This window comes from Natator depressus, chromosome 2, assembly GCF_965152275.1.
Source record: "Natator depressus isolate rNatDep1 chromosome 2, rNatDep2.hap1, whole genome shotgun sequence".
Lineage (NCBI taxonomy): Eukaryota > Metazoa > Chordata > Testudines > Cheloniidae > Natator > Natator depressus.
Window position 1 is genome coordinate 81,368,651 of NC_134235.1, and position 18,258 is coordinate 81,386,908.

Here is an 18,258-nt window from a genome sequence, read left to right on the forward strand (position 1 = left end):
AGCAGCATCCAGAAATTCCAAGAGCCTCATCACACCAGTTGCTGTACAAATACATACTAAGGCTATGTCTACACTAGCACTTTTGTCCATAAAACTTTTGTTGATCAGGGGTGTGAAACCCCTCCCCCCCCCGGATCAACAAAAGGTTCACCGACATGGCTACTGTCACTCGCTGGGGGTGGTTTTGAGTGGCTACACGGGAGAGTGCAGACATAACCTAAGTCACATGGGGGAAAACTTATCTCTGCAGTCTGGCCCTTTTGAACAAGTTTACCAGTAGAACAAAGCTGCTGCAGGACAATCTAATCTGCATGCAAGTGGCCATCTACAGGAGGCAGAGAGGTAGCTCTGCTGTCTCTGCATTACTGCTCCTACAAGAGGCCCCTGCAAGGGGATGAGTGGCCAGGGCAATCTCACATGGTGATGATTCTGCATTCATGCAAAGGCTAGGGACACAAGCTAGAGCAGCCCTGAAGAATGCCCTAACATCCGCCAGGCAGGACCAGAATATGGGAGATACAACCTTCCTCCTCTCTGCCCCTGCAGTTGCCTTTGTGCCAGTCCAGGGGTGAATCTAGCTCATAGTTCTTGCCCTGAAGAGTTTGACCTAGTTTATGATTCAATACTACAAGTGGGTGCAACAAACAAAGGGGAATAGGGGGTGGGGAGGAACTAGAGCAACAATATATGAACATACAGTTATGCAGACTAGCTGTGTTCACCGATGGCTGGATGTGAATCATTCAGCAGGGTTTTTTTCTTTGTTGTAAGTTATGTGAATAAAACAAAAGAAAAAATAATATTGATATCTGTAATCCCTACTGGCCATTGGCTACCTGCCTAGAACTAAAAACGTCTAATGTTGCACTAGACACCAGTTTATGTAGCTGTCCCAAAATTCTGAATGTAATTTAATACCAAAGAACAACTAAACCAGATTTTAAAAAAAAGTGTTCAAGTCTAATTTTAAATTACAATATTCTAGTAATTTCTGCTTCACACAAGAGTTTTCTTTTCCATTTTATGAATGCAACACATTGATCCAAGTTTTCATCAGGCTTCTGATTGACATGTGACAGTTGCTATCTTAGTTGACTCTGGAAATTGAACAAGGGATTTCTACAGCTTGAGCTAAACAGCCAGACTATAGCTAGGGGCTGTAACTGTCTCACATCCTATGTGGATCAGAAACAGCAAGGGACATGTAAAACACACTGATTTGTGACCTAACTTGCGCTTCAGTTTGTATATTCAGAACCTAAACCAGAATTTTTGCATGCACAGATCTGGTAGTTGGCTTGGCAGATTTGTGCAGGCCAAAACAGGGTTGTGCAGCTTCTGTGGCCGAGATTTATAATTATTATTTTTTATTTTACAGTGTCCAAAAGTGAGCTGGACATTTTAGAACACAAACAAACGCCAAAGTCTTTGTCCTAAAAAATGTACTATCTGACTAAAGATGTGACCCAAGAAATGAAGATAGATGGGGAAGATGGGTGAGGAACTGCAAGGTTTTTATGCACATATTGATCGATAATTTTCAATTTTTTGTTGTTTGGATGAATTATTTATTTGTAGGTGACATGTACTGTACATTGTATAACTGCATAGCCTGTTCTTCCTTAAGAATGTTTTCCTTTAAATTCTGGTGCTTTGTGGACTCCACCTCCCTCCCCCTCATTTCCCTTTGTTGCTTCTTTTGTCTCTTTCTATCTATCTTCCTTTGTGTTTCTTTTTCTCCCTCTTGCTTAAGGGATTCATCTCCCCCACCCCCTCCTGATCACTCAAACCAATATTTCTATCATAGAACCTCTTAAAGTATTTAAAAAAAAAAAAAAAGAACAGGAGTACTTGTGGTACCTGAGAGACTAACAAATTTATTAGAGCATAATATTTCGTGGGCTACAGCCCACTTCATCGGATGCATAGAATGGAACATATAGTAAGAGGATATATATATACACACATATATATATACACACACACACACACACACACACACACAGAAGGTGGAAGTTGCCATACAAACTGTAAGAGGCTAATTAAGATAAAGTATTTTAGTATTATGAAGCAGATGTTATGGGTAGCATAGCATGTACATAAGAGACAGCTGTAAAAACACACAAGATGGTAATTGGACAAGAACTTCTAGAAGCATAAAATCATTAATTCCAATTTTCAGTTAAACTCTTTTTAGAAACCTTAGCTAACATTTTAATGAATAGGGGGAAAGTTCAGCTTCGGGCTGCATTCCAGCTCTGCTTCCTGAAACAACTCCATTTCCTTTTCACAACAAAGTATGGAGCTGTGATTGTCTTCTTATTGGACATATTGAGGAAGCTTTCTCTGTACACATCCCTCTTTGTGCAGCCTCTCCCTCAGGCCCTAGAACAGGTTCCACTCTGAGTTCAACAGAAGCAAGTGCCCAAGATTCCAGCCAAAGAAATTTCCAGTGGTCTTCACTGATTGTTATTAAGGCCTGATCCTACAAAGTACTGAGTGCTCTCAACTACATCTAAAGCAGCCGAGTGCAAGTAGCAGCACCTCTCAGGAAGTGCTCAGTACCTCACAGGATCAGGCACTAATTCACTCATCTTCAGCTCATTAAACACCAGGGTTGTTTCCAATAAGCAGCAATTCCAGGAGTAGCTGATACTGAGTTGAATGCAGAATAGATGTGCAAGTGAAGCAGATGAGCATGCAATATGGTATCATTCTAACCTGCCCCTTTCAGTATCAGCCCAAAAGCTGATATATTACATGCAGTCATGTAATAAAACTTGTTTGTTTTAACTATCCTAAGGAAGCTTGAAACTAAACCCTCACAAAACATCTGGTTGAAAACTTTAGCATTTTCATATTAAATGCTTCCTGAAATCTATTTGTATAACTGCTCCATGCAGACTTGCCTCAAGATTTGGAATAAATAGTTCCTAACTCATTTTGTTATCCTTGCACTGGCTTTGATCTCTCCTGCTGATAACATAACATTAGTAGTGGTATTTTTCCAAGTTCAACAGTTAGCTGATATTCCAGACACAATTTTTGAAGACACCATAGTATACTTTTAGATTTCACATTCATATTGTATCACTTTTCAGGTGTTTATAATAACCCTTTAATGTTTTAAAACTCTTTTACCTAATACATTTGTCTTTCTCCATTCAATAAACATAATGCAGCATTTTGCTAATGCTTTAGGAGACAATGGCTCCCTTTTTCTATGTAACAGCTTTGTGGAAGATGCTAAAAGGAGATTTACATACCTCTGTGAATAGCATTTATTGCTGGGACTGGTATTTAGAGTATTACGCCAAAACCCTGGGTGGCTTTAAAAAAAAAAAAAAAAAAAAAAGAATTCATCAGGGGAGTGATAGATTCCTGCCCCCGCCACCTTAGATATTTGGAATCTAGAGGATGTCTCCTAACAGACTGTTAGTTCCAAGGTAAGAAACTTTTATCTTAAATTTGAATTATATTTATACTCCTATTTATATATCAATTTCCAGTCTGAATGGCTACAAAGCACTTTCATTGTGACAGATTTATCTTAGGTAAATACAGCAACCAACTTGTATACATCACTGTACATGTTAGTGTGTGAAGGAGAAATTTTAGCCAGAGACCCTGGCAAAACCTGTTATGTCCTTTGCTCTTTACACATTATACCTAGTGTGAAGGAACCCTCTGGGCACAGTGGGGTCCAAATAACCATGTTTACTAAACATATATAACATTCAGAGTCTAGCAAAACATATATGCTGCTCCTCTGGCAGGTGGCTTCTGAAACACAGAAGACAGAGAGGGCCACTAGAGGGCTCACAAACTATTTGAAAGGTTCCTACTCAATTCTTATACACAGAAAACCCATTAAGGCTCCAACCCTACAAAAACATCCACGTGTTCTTAACCTTAATTACGTGAGTATGCCCCTTGACATCCCATTGGATTTAGCTTCAATTCAAGTCACATGCTTAAGGTTACACTTATATAAGTAAGTTTTTGCAGGATCAGGATCTATTTCTTAAAAAAACTTGGGATCTTTGATGTCATTATAAAGCGCTTAATTTATTGATCCTGAAAGACTAGGTTGACACTGCCTAGTTAAGAGAGTATAGGTATTCCAAACTTGATGTTTAGACCATTAGGCTATCCCAAGTAGGAGTCTGAAGATGCCTGGTATGAAAGCAACTCTTCTATATTATGAACAAATCATGTTCATACAATATAAATGAAAGAAACTTACAATGACTCCAATGACTCCATACTGCAGGAAATTCCTATATTTCAACATCTGTTTTTGTCCTGAGTCAAGGCAAAAAGTTGAAATAATCTTAATGGATTTAGATTATTAAATCTAATGGATCAATAACGGGGATAAACTGTGGTGCACAATGGGAGTTATCTGGCTGGGGAGCAGGGCCCATAATGCAGAATGAGGGCACAAGGAACTCAGAACTCCAACTCCCAAGAAGCACTACGGTAGCTCAGGCTTACGGAGATTAATGCCTACCAAACCCGAAGTGAAACATTTCATTTGAACTTTCTGAACATAAAATTCCCCCCAAATCAATCCTCTCTTGTGGAAAACTTCAATTTAGCTGAAACCCCAATTTCCAACAGGAAAATGTTTCATTTGAAAATTTTTGACCAGCCCTAATTATAACATATTTATTTTGATAAAATCTAGCATTCGTGGGATTTCAGATTAAGAAAAACAGCCCAACCCTGCAACCCTTTACTCATACAAATAGTCCCAATGGGACTAGAGCATGAATAAGTGTTACAGAATCATTCAATAATTACTAGTAGCAGAAATGTGGGCTAAATTTTAGGATGTTACAGGAATTTTCTTGTTGCAGATGTAGTGCATTCAACGCAATGTAAAAACTGAACAGGGTAGTATAATAGGGTGGTAAAAAATGACATCTTTGTGGATGAATATATTGTCCAAAGTCAAGACCACAGTATTACAAAAAAGACCACTGCAAACTGTTGGCAATACATAGAAGATTTGTCAGCCCAAATTTGGAAAAGTTTTAAATTTCCAAAATAGGTCAGGGCAGATAGAACCTGAAAAGTTAAAAAAGTAAAGTTGTTCCGAATATGAAACTTGCTGATAAAATTTGTGTAAAGTTTGTTAAAGTTAAAACTCAAGAGTGCTGCTTTGAGATCAGTAGGACTACACATTAATAACAGGACTTTCTCAAGTGTGAAATGATGAGTCCTTTGGAGTCTCCTCAATCCAAAAGTTAGTTCTTTAAATCAGTGGTTCTCAACTAGGGGTCCGTGGCCCCCTGGGGGCTGAGAGCTTGTTCCAGGGGACCACGGGGCCCCACGGTAGAAGTCTGGTGCCCCCATGGAGCTGAAACTGGGAATGGACTCTCCGGGAGCCCCAAGCCCCAGAACTCCCCCAGGGGCTAAAGTCCCGAACTGGCACCCCCCATGGGGCTGAAGCCAGAGCTGCAGCCCAGAGCCCTGACACCCCAGCAAGGCTGAACTTGGGACTGGAGCCATGGGGCTGAAGCTCGGAGCCCTGACACCTCCATGGTCTAAAGCGCAGGACCCCAATGCCCCCACGGGGCTGAAGCCCTGAGTTTCCCCCCCAAACCCCAGCACCCCACAGGGCTGAAACCCTGAGCTCCCCCCCAGCCCTGGCACACCATGGGGCAAAAGCCCTGAGGGCCTCCTCTGCCAAGTGGCTGAAGTCCGGAGCCTCGAGTCCCCCACGTTGTGGCTGAAGCCTCAAGGACTCCTCCCCCCGTCGGGGCTCTGTGGGGGGGGCCTCCAAAAGAAAAAGGGACCCCTGCTTTAGATTAAAGCTGATAAAATATTTGATTTTTCCAAATGATCTATATTGACCCTTGTCCTCATCCATGCCAATATTTCTTTATTTCCTGTTTCATCTTAACTTGGCATCCTATACTTTGCTAAATTAACTGATTTTTTTCTTTTCCCAGTCAGTTGAATTTCTCTATAGAGATCCCTTGGCTGCTTAGACCATCAATTTGTCATTATATATTTCTAAATAATAAAAAGCCAAAGGCCAGGTTTTATTTTCCTCATAGAAAATGAAAAACATGAAACTAATTCCCATTTCTGTTTAGACCACATAATGGATTAGTAAAACATAAATATTTCTCAGTAAAATCAGTGTAATTTCTAAGGAGATGTAACATCCAGGGTACTATAATGTATGATGTTGACTCTTTGAAGGAAGGCATGCACAAGGAATGCTGCACCAGGCAAGGGTCTCAGCACCATAAAAGTCCTCTTATAGATATCCTTGTGGGTCCATAACTCTGAATGGCTCAGAGGAGTGTTTGGCACCAGCCCTAAATAGGGCATTTGCCAAGAAGTTCTATTGTGAATGAGCAATTGGTGGACCCAATGTCCCCAGAGGTCTATGTGTAGGCTCAGAAGAAGGAGGCACTGCAGCTCTTTACTGACCCTGCAATGTGGGGGCGGATTCCTTCCTCCCAACTTGCCATGGTTTCCCCACACAAAGCTTGTAACTACTGACCATTTTTGACTGAATGGGATATGTTTCTCTGTAGATAGACTCCATTGGCTTTTGACTGGCCAGCACTAGACTCACCATATGAACAAACTGAAAATAAAATAGTGAAAAAGAGAGGGGATATAGTCATTTTTAAAATGAAAAAATTTAAAAGGAGAGAAAAATCTTCCCTGATTAGGATCCTGTTCGGAGTGTCGGCCCAATAATGTACAATTCAACATCTTCACTAAAGAGTCCAGACTCTCTGCCTATGTGAGCATAGCTTCTACAGACACTGAAGGGAAGAGATACAGTGAGTGCCAAATCCTGACACCAGCACTTGATCCAAGCAGACAGGGTGGCTGTGGGCTCTTACCCAGCACTCTCACAAGAGGCAGGGATACAGGATATGTATAGTAGCGAATCCTGTGGCATTTGGTTCATTCCCTCAAGTTCTCTGTGATATGCCAGGCACCACGCCACCAAGAACACAGAAGTCCTGGACCTCTGGAAAGGCATGTTTCCTGACTGATAGCAGAATACCAGATGATCAACAATTCACCAGGGATGCTACTGTCAGTGAGTCAACATTTAACGTATACCAAGGCCAGAATTTTCAGACTAGACCAGCGATTCAGGGAGTTTTAATATTTGGTTGTCCAACTTAAAACACTTGCTTTTCAGAGTAGTTGAACGCCTGCAGTTCCCACAGACTTTGATAGCAGTCACAGGTGCTCAATACTTCTGAAAATCAGGCTAATGTGTCTCAAGTGGGGCATCCAAAAAAATAGAAAAAGGAGGACTTGTGGCACGTTAGAGACTAACACATTTATTTGAGCATAAGCTTTCGTGAGCTACAGCTCACTTCATGAAATAGAGGCACCTAAAATCTCTACAAACTTTTGGCCCAGATGTCTAAGGTTTGCAATGTAGATCTGGAGGCAGATTCCAATACAAGTATGTGTTTAAAAACAAAAAAAACAAACAAACAAAAACACACCTCCCTAAATAGTGTGGATTATGTTTGATCTTGACCTTCATTCACAACATTTAGTTATTATGGCCTCTGAGGTAAAAACATATTCAGAACATTTTAAAAATGTGATTACAATACTGAACTTTTTACATTTTGTATACTTGAATGGATTCCCACTTCTCTCCTCCACTTTGACTTCAGTGGGGAATGGCACTTGCACATCACAATGTGGAATATAGATTGACAGTAACACATCATATAGATGCTATTAACTTAAATATTTGATTTCAATATTTAGCAACATATGTATGTAAGATTCTGCAAATTTTTCACACATGTTAATTTGCATAGTAATTAAAAATCATGCAAGTATAAACATAGAGATGTAACAGTGTACAAAATGATAAGATTGCTTATGTTCTATCAGACTGTTCTCATATATACACCTGTATTTGGATCAGGAGTTCTTTTGATTCCTGAATCTTATTTGCCTTTTTTTGTTGTTGTCTTACTGGACATTTTTCTAGCATATGAAAATGAAGTTATTTTAAAATAATTAAAGGTAGAAATCATTTTTAGCTAAAGTAATTTTAATAAATTCACTAAGATACCCTCTACCACAAACTGTAGATCTTTTCTGACTTAAAAAGGAAATAATTTAAGAAGCCACTGGTCAAAAATACTAGGGTCACTAGATAAGGGGAAATAGCAAATCCATATTATGTCCAACACTCCCCCTAGTGTTTGTTTTTGCTTGTAAGCATGGGCAAGTCTTAAATCTGAAACAGAGGGAAATCCTATAGCCTAATCACAAAATGTCTCATTAATAGGATTAAGTACCTTGTCATCAGATAAGTAGAACATGGCAAAATCCCTGACACACATGAAAATTAGATCAGAACACAGTCTGATTCCTTCTTGATGCTGGGAACAATTTTTACAAAGGAGATATTTCAGTATTAGTGGTAAATATATGCTATTTTCTAGATTCATTTGGTTAACTAGTTTGTACTTCTTTGCAAAGTTATTGTTCATCTGCTATTGATAGAAATATAAAAGTGAATCCATGCTATAAATATACCTTAATTTATATATAAACTTGTAACTGATACCATTACTCTTGCTTTAGAAAGGGTGTATTGTCTAAAAAAAAGGAGAGTAAGTATTGTCTTTCATTTGATGAAATGAGAACTTGTAACTACAAAATAAACCCCTTTATACTATGGCTGCGTATGAAGGGGAACTAAAGTAAATGGCTTTCGTATTCCTTAACTTACTGTACAGAAATATGTTTCAGTTCATTGTTGTATTTTTGATTCCTATAATTAATTCATTTCCCTATTTCTTACCACATCTATTCTTTACTTTTAACACATTTAGCATTATTTTGAATGACAGTGGCAAAGACAATTAGGATGCAAAAGAACCACCTTTTTGGAGTTGAAGAAGGAAATAATATCGTAGAAGATTTTCTTTCCTAATATGGCATGTGTATATAGTAGAGATACGTTTATATTCCTGAACTAGTAACTAAAATGAGTAAAATTGATACATTGTGGTGTCAGTATTTAAGATTTTTTGTGATTTGGAAGAAAGTAAGAGTGAGCTGAATAAAATTTATAATACTCTATAATAAACTAATATAAAAACAAGGGACCTGATTCTGATTTCAGTTACACCACTTGACACAATGGATTTACACTACTGCAAATGCAATGAGAATCCAACCTGCTGTAGAAAGAGAGCCTCTTACTAATGTGTTTTAATTAATCATAACATTCAGATGTGTATTATATAAAAGAGGAAAAAATATTCAAGACTTTGGACTTTTATTACATTTTTAACATTTTTTAATAAGTTTGGAAATAGTGTTAGAATTTTCATAGACATTGCTGTTGCTTTTATTTCGGCATAATTCTGAGTACTCATTTGAAGTCTAGTATTGGTGCTGTACAAGATCTACAGCTATTTGTATTGAGTGAAAACAGGCCAGTCTTTGAGATGTCCCAGCAAGGAGCTTCAGAATGTTCATTCAGGTAATTTCATGGAGCACAAGGAGCAAAAAAGAGACATTTCACAGAAAGAAGGTTGCCTGAATTGGGCTCATTGACTTCAATTGCAAAATTCTCAGATTCCATGGGAGCAGGATCAGCCTCTTGTATTATAGTACTATTTATATTCTTATTTGATGATAAATGAGATCTGGAGTGGGAATCTTAGGAAGCACACTTACTAATATGAGTAGCCCACCTGAAGCCAATGGAACTACTCATCATGGTAACAAGCACTACACTTGATAGTAAGCGTTTGCATGATGGGTCTCTAATGTTTTAGATTTAACTTCTACTAATTATTCTACTCCTTATGCAGAGAGAACATGAAGTCGTGTTGGCTATTTCTGATATACCTGTTATGGCTGAGGGGCCATCAGTGTTCACCTATAAAGGAGGAGGAAATCAATCCATGGGAACACCTGAAAAGTATGTATGCTTTTACTATTAAGTATGGATTGTAAGCTCCTGGGCCCACTTTTGCAGTCAGATCTGCATGGGAGGACCTTTGCTCCCACGCAGAGTCCCACTGAAGTCTACAGGGTTCGTTCTGCACAAAAGTCTGCCCATGCAGATCCAATTGCAAGTGTGGGGCCTTAAGATGTGTGACATTGGTGGTTTCTAGTGATGCTGAAGTAAAGCACCCACAAAGCCTATTTATTATAAATTCCTATTTTAAGGGGGTCCATAAAAATTGAAACTAGTTATACAAGGGATCACTGAAGGGAGCTCATTTTTCCTTTTTATTTCTTATTTTCCAGGTATATTTTTTTTAAATAGTGTCCTTCTTAAATTACTGGAGTAAAATCTGAAAACTAAATTGAATTCAAGAGGGTTTGGATTATTATATTGTATTTGTTTAAACAACATTTTTCAAGTTTTCCAGAACAATATGCTGGACCCCTTTGCTGTTAAAAGTTATTAAAATGGTAAAAATACCTTGTTTTAAAAACATCTATAGTGTTTTGAAAGTGTTTTTATTTTGCCATTTACTACGAAAAGGACCAATTATGAACATATAAATCAGACTGAGGCAAAGAAACATACATATATCAGACAAAAAGTGAGGGGGAAAAAAGATATGAAAAGAGAAAAGAATAATGTATGAAAGTGCATTTTATAATTTCATATGCGACATATACTTCACTTGTTTTCTGTAGTTCCCATTGATGTTGATAGGATTTCTGTACAGGGAACAAATGCATATTATGTCTCAAGCATGATAGCATGATTTTTGTTTTCAAAACATGGGCCAAACTGAGTTGCCATTGAAGTCAATGGTCATTTTGCCATTGATGTTCAGCAGGAGCATGACAAAGCCCTATATTCTTATGGGAATTGAATTAAGATTCTTCTAAACTATATGTTTAAAAAAAAGTTAAGAGAAGTAGCTAGGATTAAAAATAAATATGTCAGCTAAGTAGAAACAGGTGGCTGAGGATTAACCTGAACTAGATCAAATTAAGCTACAATAGGAGCATATATCTGATCAACAGAAGGCTTTGGGCCAAATCCTTAGCTGGTGTAAGTCATCTTAGCTCCACTGACTTCAGCTTGCACCAGCTAAGGATATAGTCTTTTGTCTGCTTAGAAACGTAGAGCCGTTTAATTATCCCTTGCTATCAGAGTGCATTACAGCAATATAGCAATTAGGCCCCATTTTAAAATCTGGTTCGTTTTAAAATTTGGTCTGTTTTTTTTAGTTTTATCTGAAGTTGGTGAGAAATATGTAGATGAAGAGGTAAAGAAAGCTCTGATAGGCATTAAGCAGATGAAAGTTATGATGGAAAGAAATGAAGATAAACATGTACATCTGATGAAAACCTTGAAGAAGAGCAGTGGAGAAAAGCAGGTAACTGTAAATGGTAATTAAAATCTGAGGAATTATATATGATCATTTTTATATTGTTACTTGTCCCAATCAGAGACATTATGGACTAGGTCTTCACTTTGCGATATAGCCCTGTAGCAAAGCGAGTCTCCTCGGTGAGGCGCCTCCTGCTGGTCTTCTGGGAATTAGCTCTTTTCTAGCATACAGAGCACCCTCTGCAGGCCAGTGTTTCTCCTGCTGCTGGCCCCGTGTCCCTCCCGGACCCCAGTGTCTCTTTACTTCAAGGTTCTTCCCCCAGCAGTGCCCCCTTACTCTGGGTTTCCCCACCCAGGGGAACCCCCAACCCTCTAAACCCACCTTGCCTCAGTAGTTACTGCCAGTCATCATCTAGCCCCCGCTCACTGGGGCAGACTGCAGTGTAATGGCCACTCATCACTGGCAAGGGATTAGGACCTGCTGCCTTTGCCTATCTCCAGGCTGCTGCTCAGAAGCCCCAGTACCTTTTGCCCTTAAACAAGGCCTGCAGCCTGGGGTTTTACCAGGCTGGAGCTCCCCAGGTCCGTTTGCCCTTCCCCAAGGTACCTTGCTCCCAGGCAGCTAGCCCTTCCCACTCCAGGGCTAGAGTGAGAATCCTCCAGCTCCTGGCCCCCAGCCCTCTCATCAGCTGACTGAGCTAACCACAGCTGTGGCTGCTTCCCCAATCAGCCTAGCTTGGCTGCTTTTAACCCCTGTTCTCCAGGAGCGGGGCAGCCTCCTCACTACCAGCCTATAGTAAGAGGGGCACACTTTTATGCTCCCCATTGAGCAGCCCAGAAAAATCTGTGATTCAGGAAGTCAATCTCCCTCCTGGTTTCTCCACGCTTCCAGGAAGGATGTAAACTGTATGCCTGGTGCAGTGTATGCCTTCCGACATGGCAGCACAGCTACGCCACTGAGCACCTTCGGGAGATGGAGTCAAGGCTCTGCTCATTTCTGCCCCCTTCCACCGCTTCCCACCCACTTGCATGGGGGGATTGGGTCATAGCAGCTCTGCATAGCCTACTACTCCCAGGGCACTAGAAGCAGCAGTATGGCACACAATGCAAAGGGTGCCTTATGTCCCCTTACTCCCAGGGACTGGGACACAAGATGAGCCACACTCTGGCCCTATACAATTACATTTCAGTATTATTTAGAATAGTCTCATATTTGCCAATTTCTTTGGGAAGAAGACGACTAGGTGTTCCCATATGTATGTTTGCAAAATAGGGATCCAATTGTAATGGGGCCCTCTGGGTGCTAGAAACATATAAATAGTAAATGATAATATTGCGCACATATCTGTTGGACAATTATAACATCTTTCAAGTTTTGTTGTATTATTAATTATTGGCATAAACTATCTGTGAACTTTCCCTTTGACTCATAGTATGGGATTTGTCACCCGCATCACATAATACTACATTTTGCTCACTGATTTGGGGACTGAAACATTTTAAAAAGTAGACCAACAAATGACATAAGTATTCTTGTTCATGTACCAATACCCTGATTTATATGCATTCATAAGAAGAACAATTTTTCCAAAAAATCTGTGCAAATACAAAACCATTCACATGAATGGTTGTAAAGGGTAAATGAAATGTGGCACAACACTCCTGAGCCAAAGCTGGCACTGGGTTTGCAGTATTTGATCAGCTTTAGTTGTGGCCCTAATTTATCTAGGAAAACCGTCCGCCAGCAGTGACTGGCTTGCTCAGATACTCAAGATGAGAAAGTCCAAACCATTATATAGTTTAGCATTCCTTAGTTCAAACCTGACAATTCAAAGCCCTGTTCCCAAACTGGATGAGCATCATTTGCACTCAAAGTCCAGAAGCATTACTTCATTCAAGAGTAATGAAAATATATAAGGATTGATAGAGCTTACATGAAACAAAACATTTCTTGAAGTTAGAAAAAGGGCAGGTCAGCAACAACAAAAAAGGTTAAATAGGCAAGTCATTATACAAGGCATAATTACACTGAAGTGGGGTATATGTTTATAAACCCACAGATAAGGAGCTCTGAATTGGAAGTGGGGTGTCATGAATTTACAATCTAAAAGGATGTAGTCTCTAAAGGGAGCCATTGCTTTACAATGTTATCTCCTCTCAGAGCTGATTGTGCATATCCAGGCTGTCCCTCAAGTAGCCTTGGGAAATGAGAGTCCTGCAGTAAATGCAGCCATTAGACTCTGCTGGTGGAACTGAAAGATACTATTGCAGAGAGAATGATCTGACTGTGTAACTGTGTGCTGTGCTGCATAAAATATTCAACATACTGTTTATTCTGATGATCATGATTTTATTAACAAAGCAATCCTTCCCCACCAACCAAGGCTACATTAAAATATAGCACGAACGAGGACACATAAAACAAATAATATAAATACAAGAGCTGTTAACCCCCCTTCTTCCCCCAGAATGTTTTTACAGTGTATACAAGTTCTTTTTCAAGGACCTTGTCCCCATTGTAATGAGCCAACTGTCTCCTGCTGCCAGAATCCAGAAAGGAACAAGCCTGGCTAATAAATAAGTTAAAGGGAGCATGTGTACTTCTGAAGGACCTGGAGTTTTGTTTGGAAATATTAAGAAGTGCACTGCACTGGCAGAGAGAGGCCACCCACCTCTAACCCCTGTCTGGTGCTGAGAGCTTTCCCTTCTGTTCCAGTGTCAGCTTCATTTTGAAGTGCTTATCCTAATCAGTGCTTGGCTTTGTGCTCTAACACATGTAGAATGAAGCATAAATTAGAACAAACCTTATAGAAAGTACCATGCATCTGTGCAGTGCAGAAAGAGCTCCTAACATCTGGCAAATGGTAGGGGAAGAAATGCTGTCACTCCAGGCTTTTAATCAATAAAAGCCAATAGAGGGGAAATTCAATACTTCTCCATATTTCTTTATTAAAGAAGGAGTTTACAGACAGCAGGAGCTTAGATCACTGAAATATTTGGGCTAAAGGAATGCAGTATTAACAAATGGAACAAAAGGGAATATTAGCTAAATGGGAAAGTGCTCTGGAATACTATATGGGAAAATAAAGATTTGAGGTTATAGGCATGAGGGGCTGAACTGGGGCCCCTCCATAGCCTTGGCCTCAGCATACCCTCTGATATAGAAATGGATCTCAGAGATCTACCGGGTTTCTTAGGCTATGTCCACTAAGGGAAAGACATCAGGGAAACTATGTAAGGGGAACTTTACAGAGTTTTCAGCCTCCTCCACATGCAATTCAGGCAGAGGGACTATCTGGCCCTTTGTTAGGGACAAAGGATAAACCACAAAGAACTACAGGGAACTTAATTACTGGTGGGCTGGGATGAGTGTTTCACTAATGTGAAAACTGGAATTAATTAAATGTAGTGAACAAATTGTGAACCTTTTTCTCAATTAGGAGGCTCTGCAGCTTATGGACGAAGTGAAAGAACAATTAGAGGAAGAAGAAAGACAATGTCAGGTGTCTCTGAGAAATCTCTGGGATGAATGTAAAACTTGTTTAGAAAGTAACTGCATGAGATTTTATACAACCTGCCAGCACAGTTTGTCAACATTTACAAGTAAGGTAAGAAGAAAGTCAGCCTCCGGCAAGCAATCTTCCTTTAGTTGCTGCTTAACCTAACCCTTTTAAGTGAGCATATCTTGTTTTCTCAAATGGGAAGATATGCCATTAGTATTGGATTATCAAAAACAATTTGATATTGGGATCTGGAACCATGGATTTGGGCGGAACAGATCTCATTTGGCTTCAGATCACTGCACATTGAGCCTGTTCTGTGACACTGGTGTAACTATGAAGTGACTCCACTGAAATCAATGGAGTAATTTGCTTCAGTGGCGTTACTCCAGATTTATAATGATGCAACCCACAGTACAATTTGAGTTAAGATGTTCAGTAATTATTGGTACTATGTGTGAAAAGTGCCACAATTTTTGTTTTTCTTCTGAGAAACAGTACATCTTAAACTGTGGTTATGATCAGTAAAGTGACCATTTAAAAAATTGCCTCTTCCTACACAACAGCTGTCCTTCATGTGTTTATTCCATGTCACATCTACTACTTTTGAAGCAAAGATACATTTTTTACTACTCTTAACTCCTGTTAGCAGTTCAGAGCCAACACACTTCTGAGAGAAAGGATAGATTCTTTCTTGGCATGTTCATCAACAGAATTGTGATCTAAATTCTAATTGCAAAATCTTTATCTCAAAGCATACATTTTAATTACACCTTAACTTCACCGGAATACACCTCAATTGAGTCAGAGTTATTAATGATAATGCATGTCAAGGTCCCTTCCGCACTCTGAACTCAGGGTACAGATGTGGGGACCTGCATGAAAGACCCCCTAAGCTTATTCTTACCAGCTTAGGTTAAAAACTTCCCCAAGGTACAAACTTTGCCTTGTCCTTGAACCCTATGCTGCCATCACCAAGTGTGTTAAACAAAGAACAGGGAAAGAGCCCACTTGGAGACGTCTTTCCCCCCAAATATCCCCCCCAAGCTCTATACCCCCTTTCCTGGGGAAGGCTTGATAAAAATCCTCACCAATTTGTACAGGTGAACACAGACCCAAACCCTTGGATCTTAAGAACAATGAAAAATCAATCAGGTTCTTAAAAGAAGAATATTGATTAAAGAAAAGGTAAGAGAATCACCTCTGTAAAATCAGGATGGTAAATACCTTACAGGGTAATCAGATTCAAAACATAGAGAATCCCTCTAGGCAAAACCTTAAGTTACAAAAAGACACAAAAACAAGAATATACATTCCATTCAGCACAGTGTATTTTATCAGCCATTAAACAAAAGGAAATCTAACGCATTTCTAGCTAGATTACTTACTAACTTTACAGAAGTTCTGAGTCTGCATTCCTGATCTGTTCCCAGCAAAAGCATCACACAGACAGACCCTTTGTTCCCCCCCCCACAATTTGAAAGTACCTTGTCTCCTCATTGGTCATTTTGGTCAGGTGCCAGCGAGGTTATCTTAGCTTCTTAACTGTTTACATGTGAAAAGGTTTTGCCTCTGGCCAGGAGGGATTTTATAGCACTGTATACAGAAAGGTGGTTACCCTTCCCTTTATTTTTATGACAATGCACAACTCAGAAAGAACACAGTTTGCCTTTCAACTCTGAGGGCAAGTTTGCTATTTATTTTTTACTGGTTAAAAGAGCACAGTTGCTCTGAAAGGCACTGAGAGACAATAAACTTGAAACCCCATCATGCCATTTTTACAAAGTAATTTTTTTAGAGTCATATCATCCTTTAAATACACACATGCTGTAGCATCATGCTGTCTTTGGCATTATTTTGGTAATCTCCACAGTGAACTCCATGGGTTCTATGAAGCCCTTACATTGGTAGTTGTAATGACAAACTTATATTTAAACTTATAAATTTAAAAACAAGGAAGAAGTGTATTTGAGGCCAAATTCTGAAGACTTTACTTAGTTCTTTCTTGGACCAATCATCCACTGATTTCAAAGGTTGTAGCCTGAGTAAGAACTTGAGGGTTTGGGCCTTGGTGAGAGAATTGTTGATGTCTGAAGAGCAGAGAAAGAACAATTGCCTTCTGTTCAACATGTATTTACTACAGTACTATAATGCAGCTCACAAAGGTGTTTCCCAGATGAAGACCAAAGTATTTGTTAGGTGATGCCCAAATTTAATTTTGCGGCCGTGTCACAACTATTATTAACAAGAACCTAATGGCTCAGTAGATTAGAGGCCAACTGGTTCAAAGACTGGCATCCTCTTTAGTGGGGATTTAGTGTAAATATTAACACCATGTAGACTAATTTCTCAATAGTCTTTAGAATATAGGCTATAATTTGGAAAATGGACCAGATATCAGGGATGCATCCCCTTCATCTCTATGAGCATTTGAAGAAATTCTTTATAGCTGCTGCCGTGAGAGGATGAAGGTCTGATAACTTGTCTGACAACCAATATATTTCTGCATATACAGGTTGAAGATTTTTTCAGGAAAATGTCTCCTTTGACTTTTACTTTTCATGAGGATCAAGGAAAAGACCTTCAGTTAAATGAAAAGCCCGAGAAGGAAGATGCCCAGTTAGTACAAATGGAAGATTTATTTAGCCATCTGTTATCGGATGTGAGCACAATATTTGATAAAAGCTTTGCTTTTTTCAAACAGATACAAAAAGAATTTGATCAATCTTTTCAAATATATTTCATGTCTGATCTGGACTTAACTGAGCCCTACTATATGCCTGCTTTCCCTGAGGAGCCTATGAGAAATAGTGGTTTTCAGAAAGACTGGGGTATGCCAGGCTTCCTTCAGATATTTTTTGACTTCAGCAAGACTCTGTTTGAAGGTGTCAGCGAGGTGATTACTGAAGCATTTGATGAATACACAGACAGTACAAGAGATTTGCCAGAACAAGCCAAAGGCAAGTGTGAGAAGAAGTTAAAACAGACCTTGGTACCAATAACATCAAACTTTCACAAGTGTTAGCAATAGTTATTAAATGGTTAGCAATTCAGTTTGAGGATATAAATAGCATAACACATGTTGTGTGAAGGTCTGAAAGCCCTCTTGGATAGGGTGACCAGATGTCCTGTTTTTAAAGGGACAGTCCTGTATTTAAGCCCTCCTGCAGGTGTCCCAACTTTTTCTTTAAAATGGGCAAATTGTCCCATATTTTCTGTATCCCCCTCTCATCAGTACTGGTAGGTCCTGCTGCTGGCCGGATCCCTGCTCACCAGTCGTCCGCCCACCAGAGATGAGTGGGGGTGTCCAGTGGCCAACAATGGGGGTGGGTGTGCAAGGCTGGTGGCAGGGCAAAGCTGCAGCGTGCAGGGCCGGCCACTCCCCCTGCTGGTCCATCAGCTCAGCCCTTGCTGTGTGCTGGCTCT

General features: G+C 39.6%; 1 protein-coding gene across 3 annotated transcripts in view; it reads left to right on the forward strand.

The window, feature by feature from the left end:
* The window catches only part of CLUL1 (clusterin like 1), a 79,807-nt gene that overhangs the window by 50,415 nt on the left and 11,134 nt on the right, over nucleotides 1-18,258 (forward strand). For 2 of the 3 annotated variants that reach the window (XM_074943123.1, XM_074943122.1), the window contains exons 1-5: nucleotides 8,355-8,440; nucleotides 9,846-9,955; nucleotides 11,230-11,378; nucleotides 14,773-14,940; nucleotides 17,348-17,792. In XM_074943123.1, the coding sequence (XP_074799224.1) occupies nucleotides 9,853-9,955; nucleotides 11,230-11,378; nucleotides 14,773-14,940; nucleotides 17,348-17,792 (865 nt within the window). In that variant the 5' untranslated portion in view covers nucleotides 8,355-8,440; nucleotides 9,846-9,852. Of the gene's footprint in view, nucleotides 1-8,354; nucleotides 8,441-9,845; nucleotides 9,956-11,229; nucleotides 11,379-14,772; nucleotides 14,941-17,347; nucleotides 17,793-18,258 lie in introns of those variants that run through there. The other variant, XM_074943124.1, reaches the window with a different exon arrangement.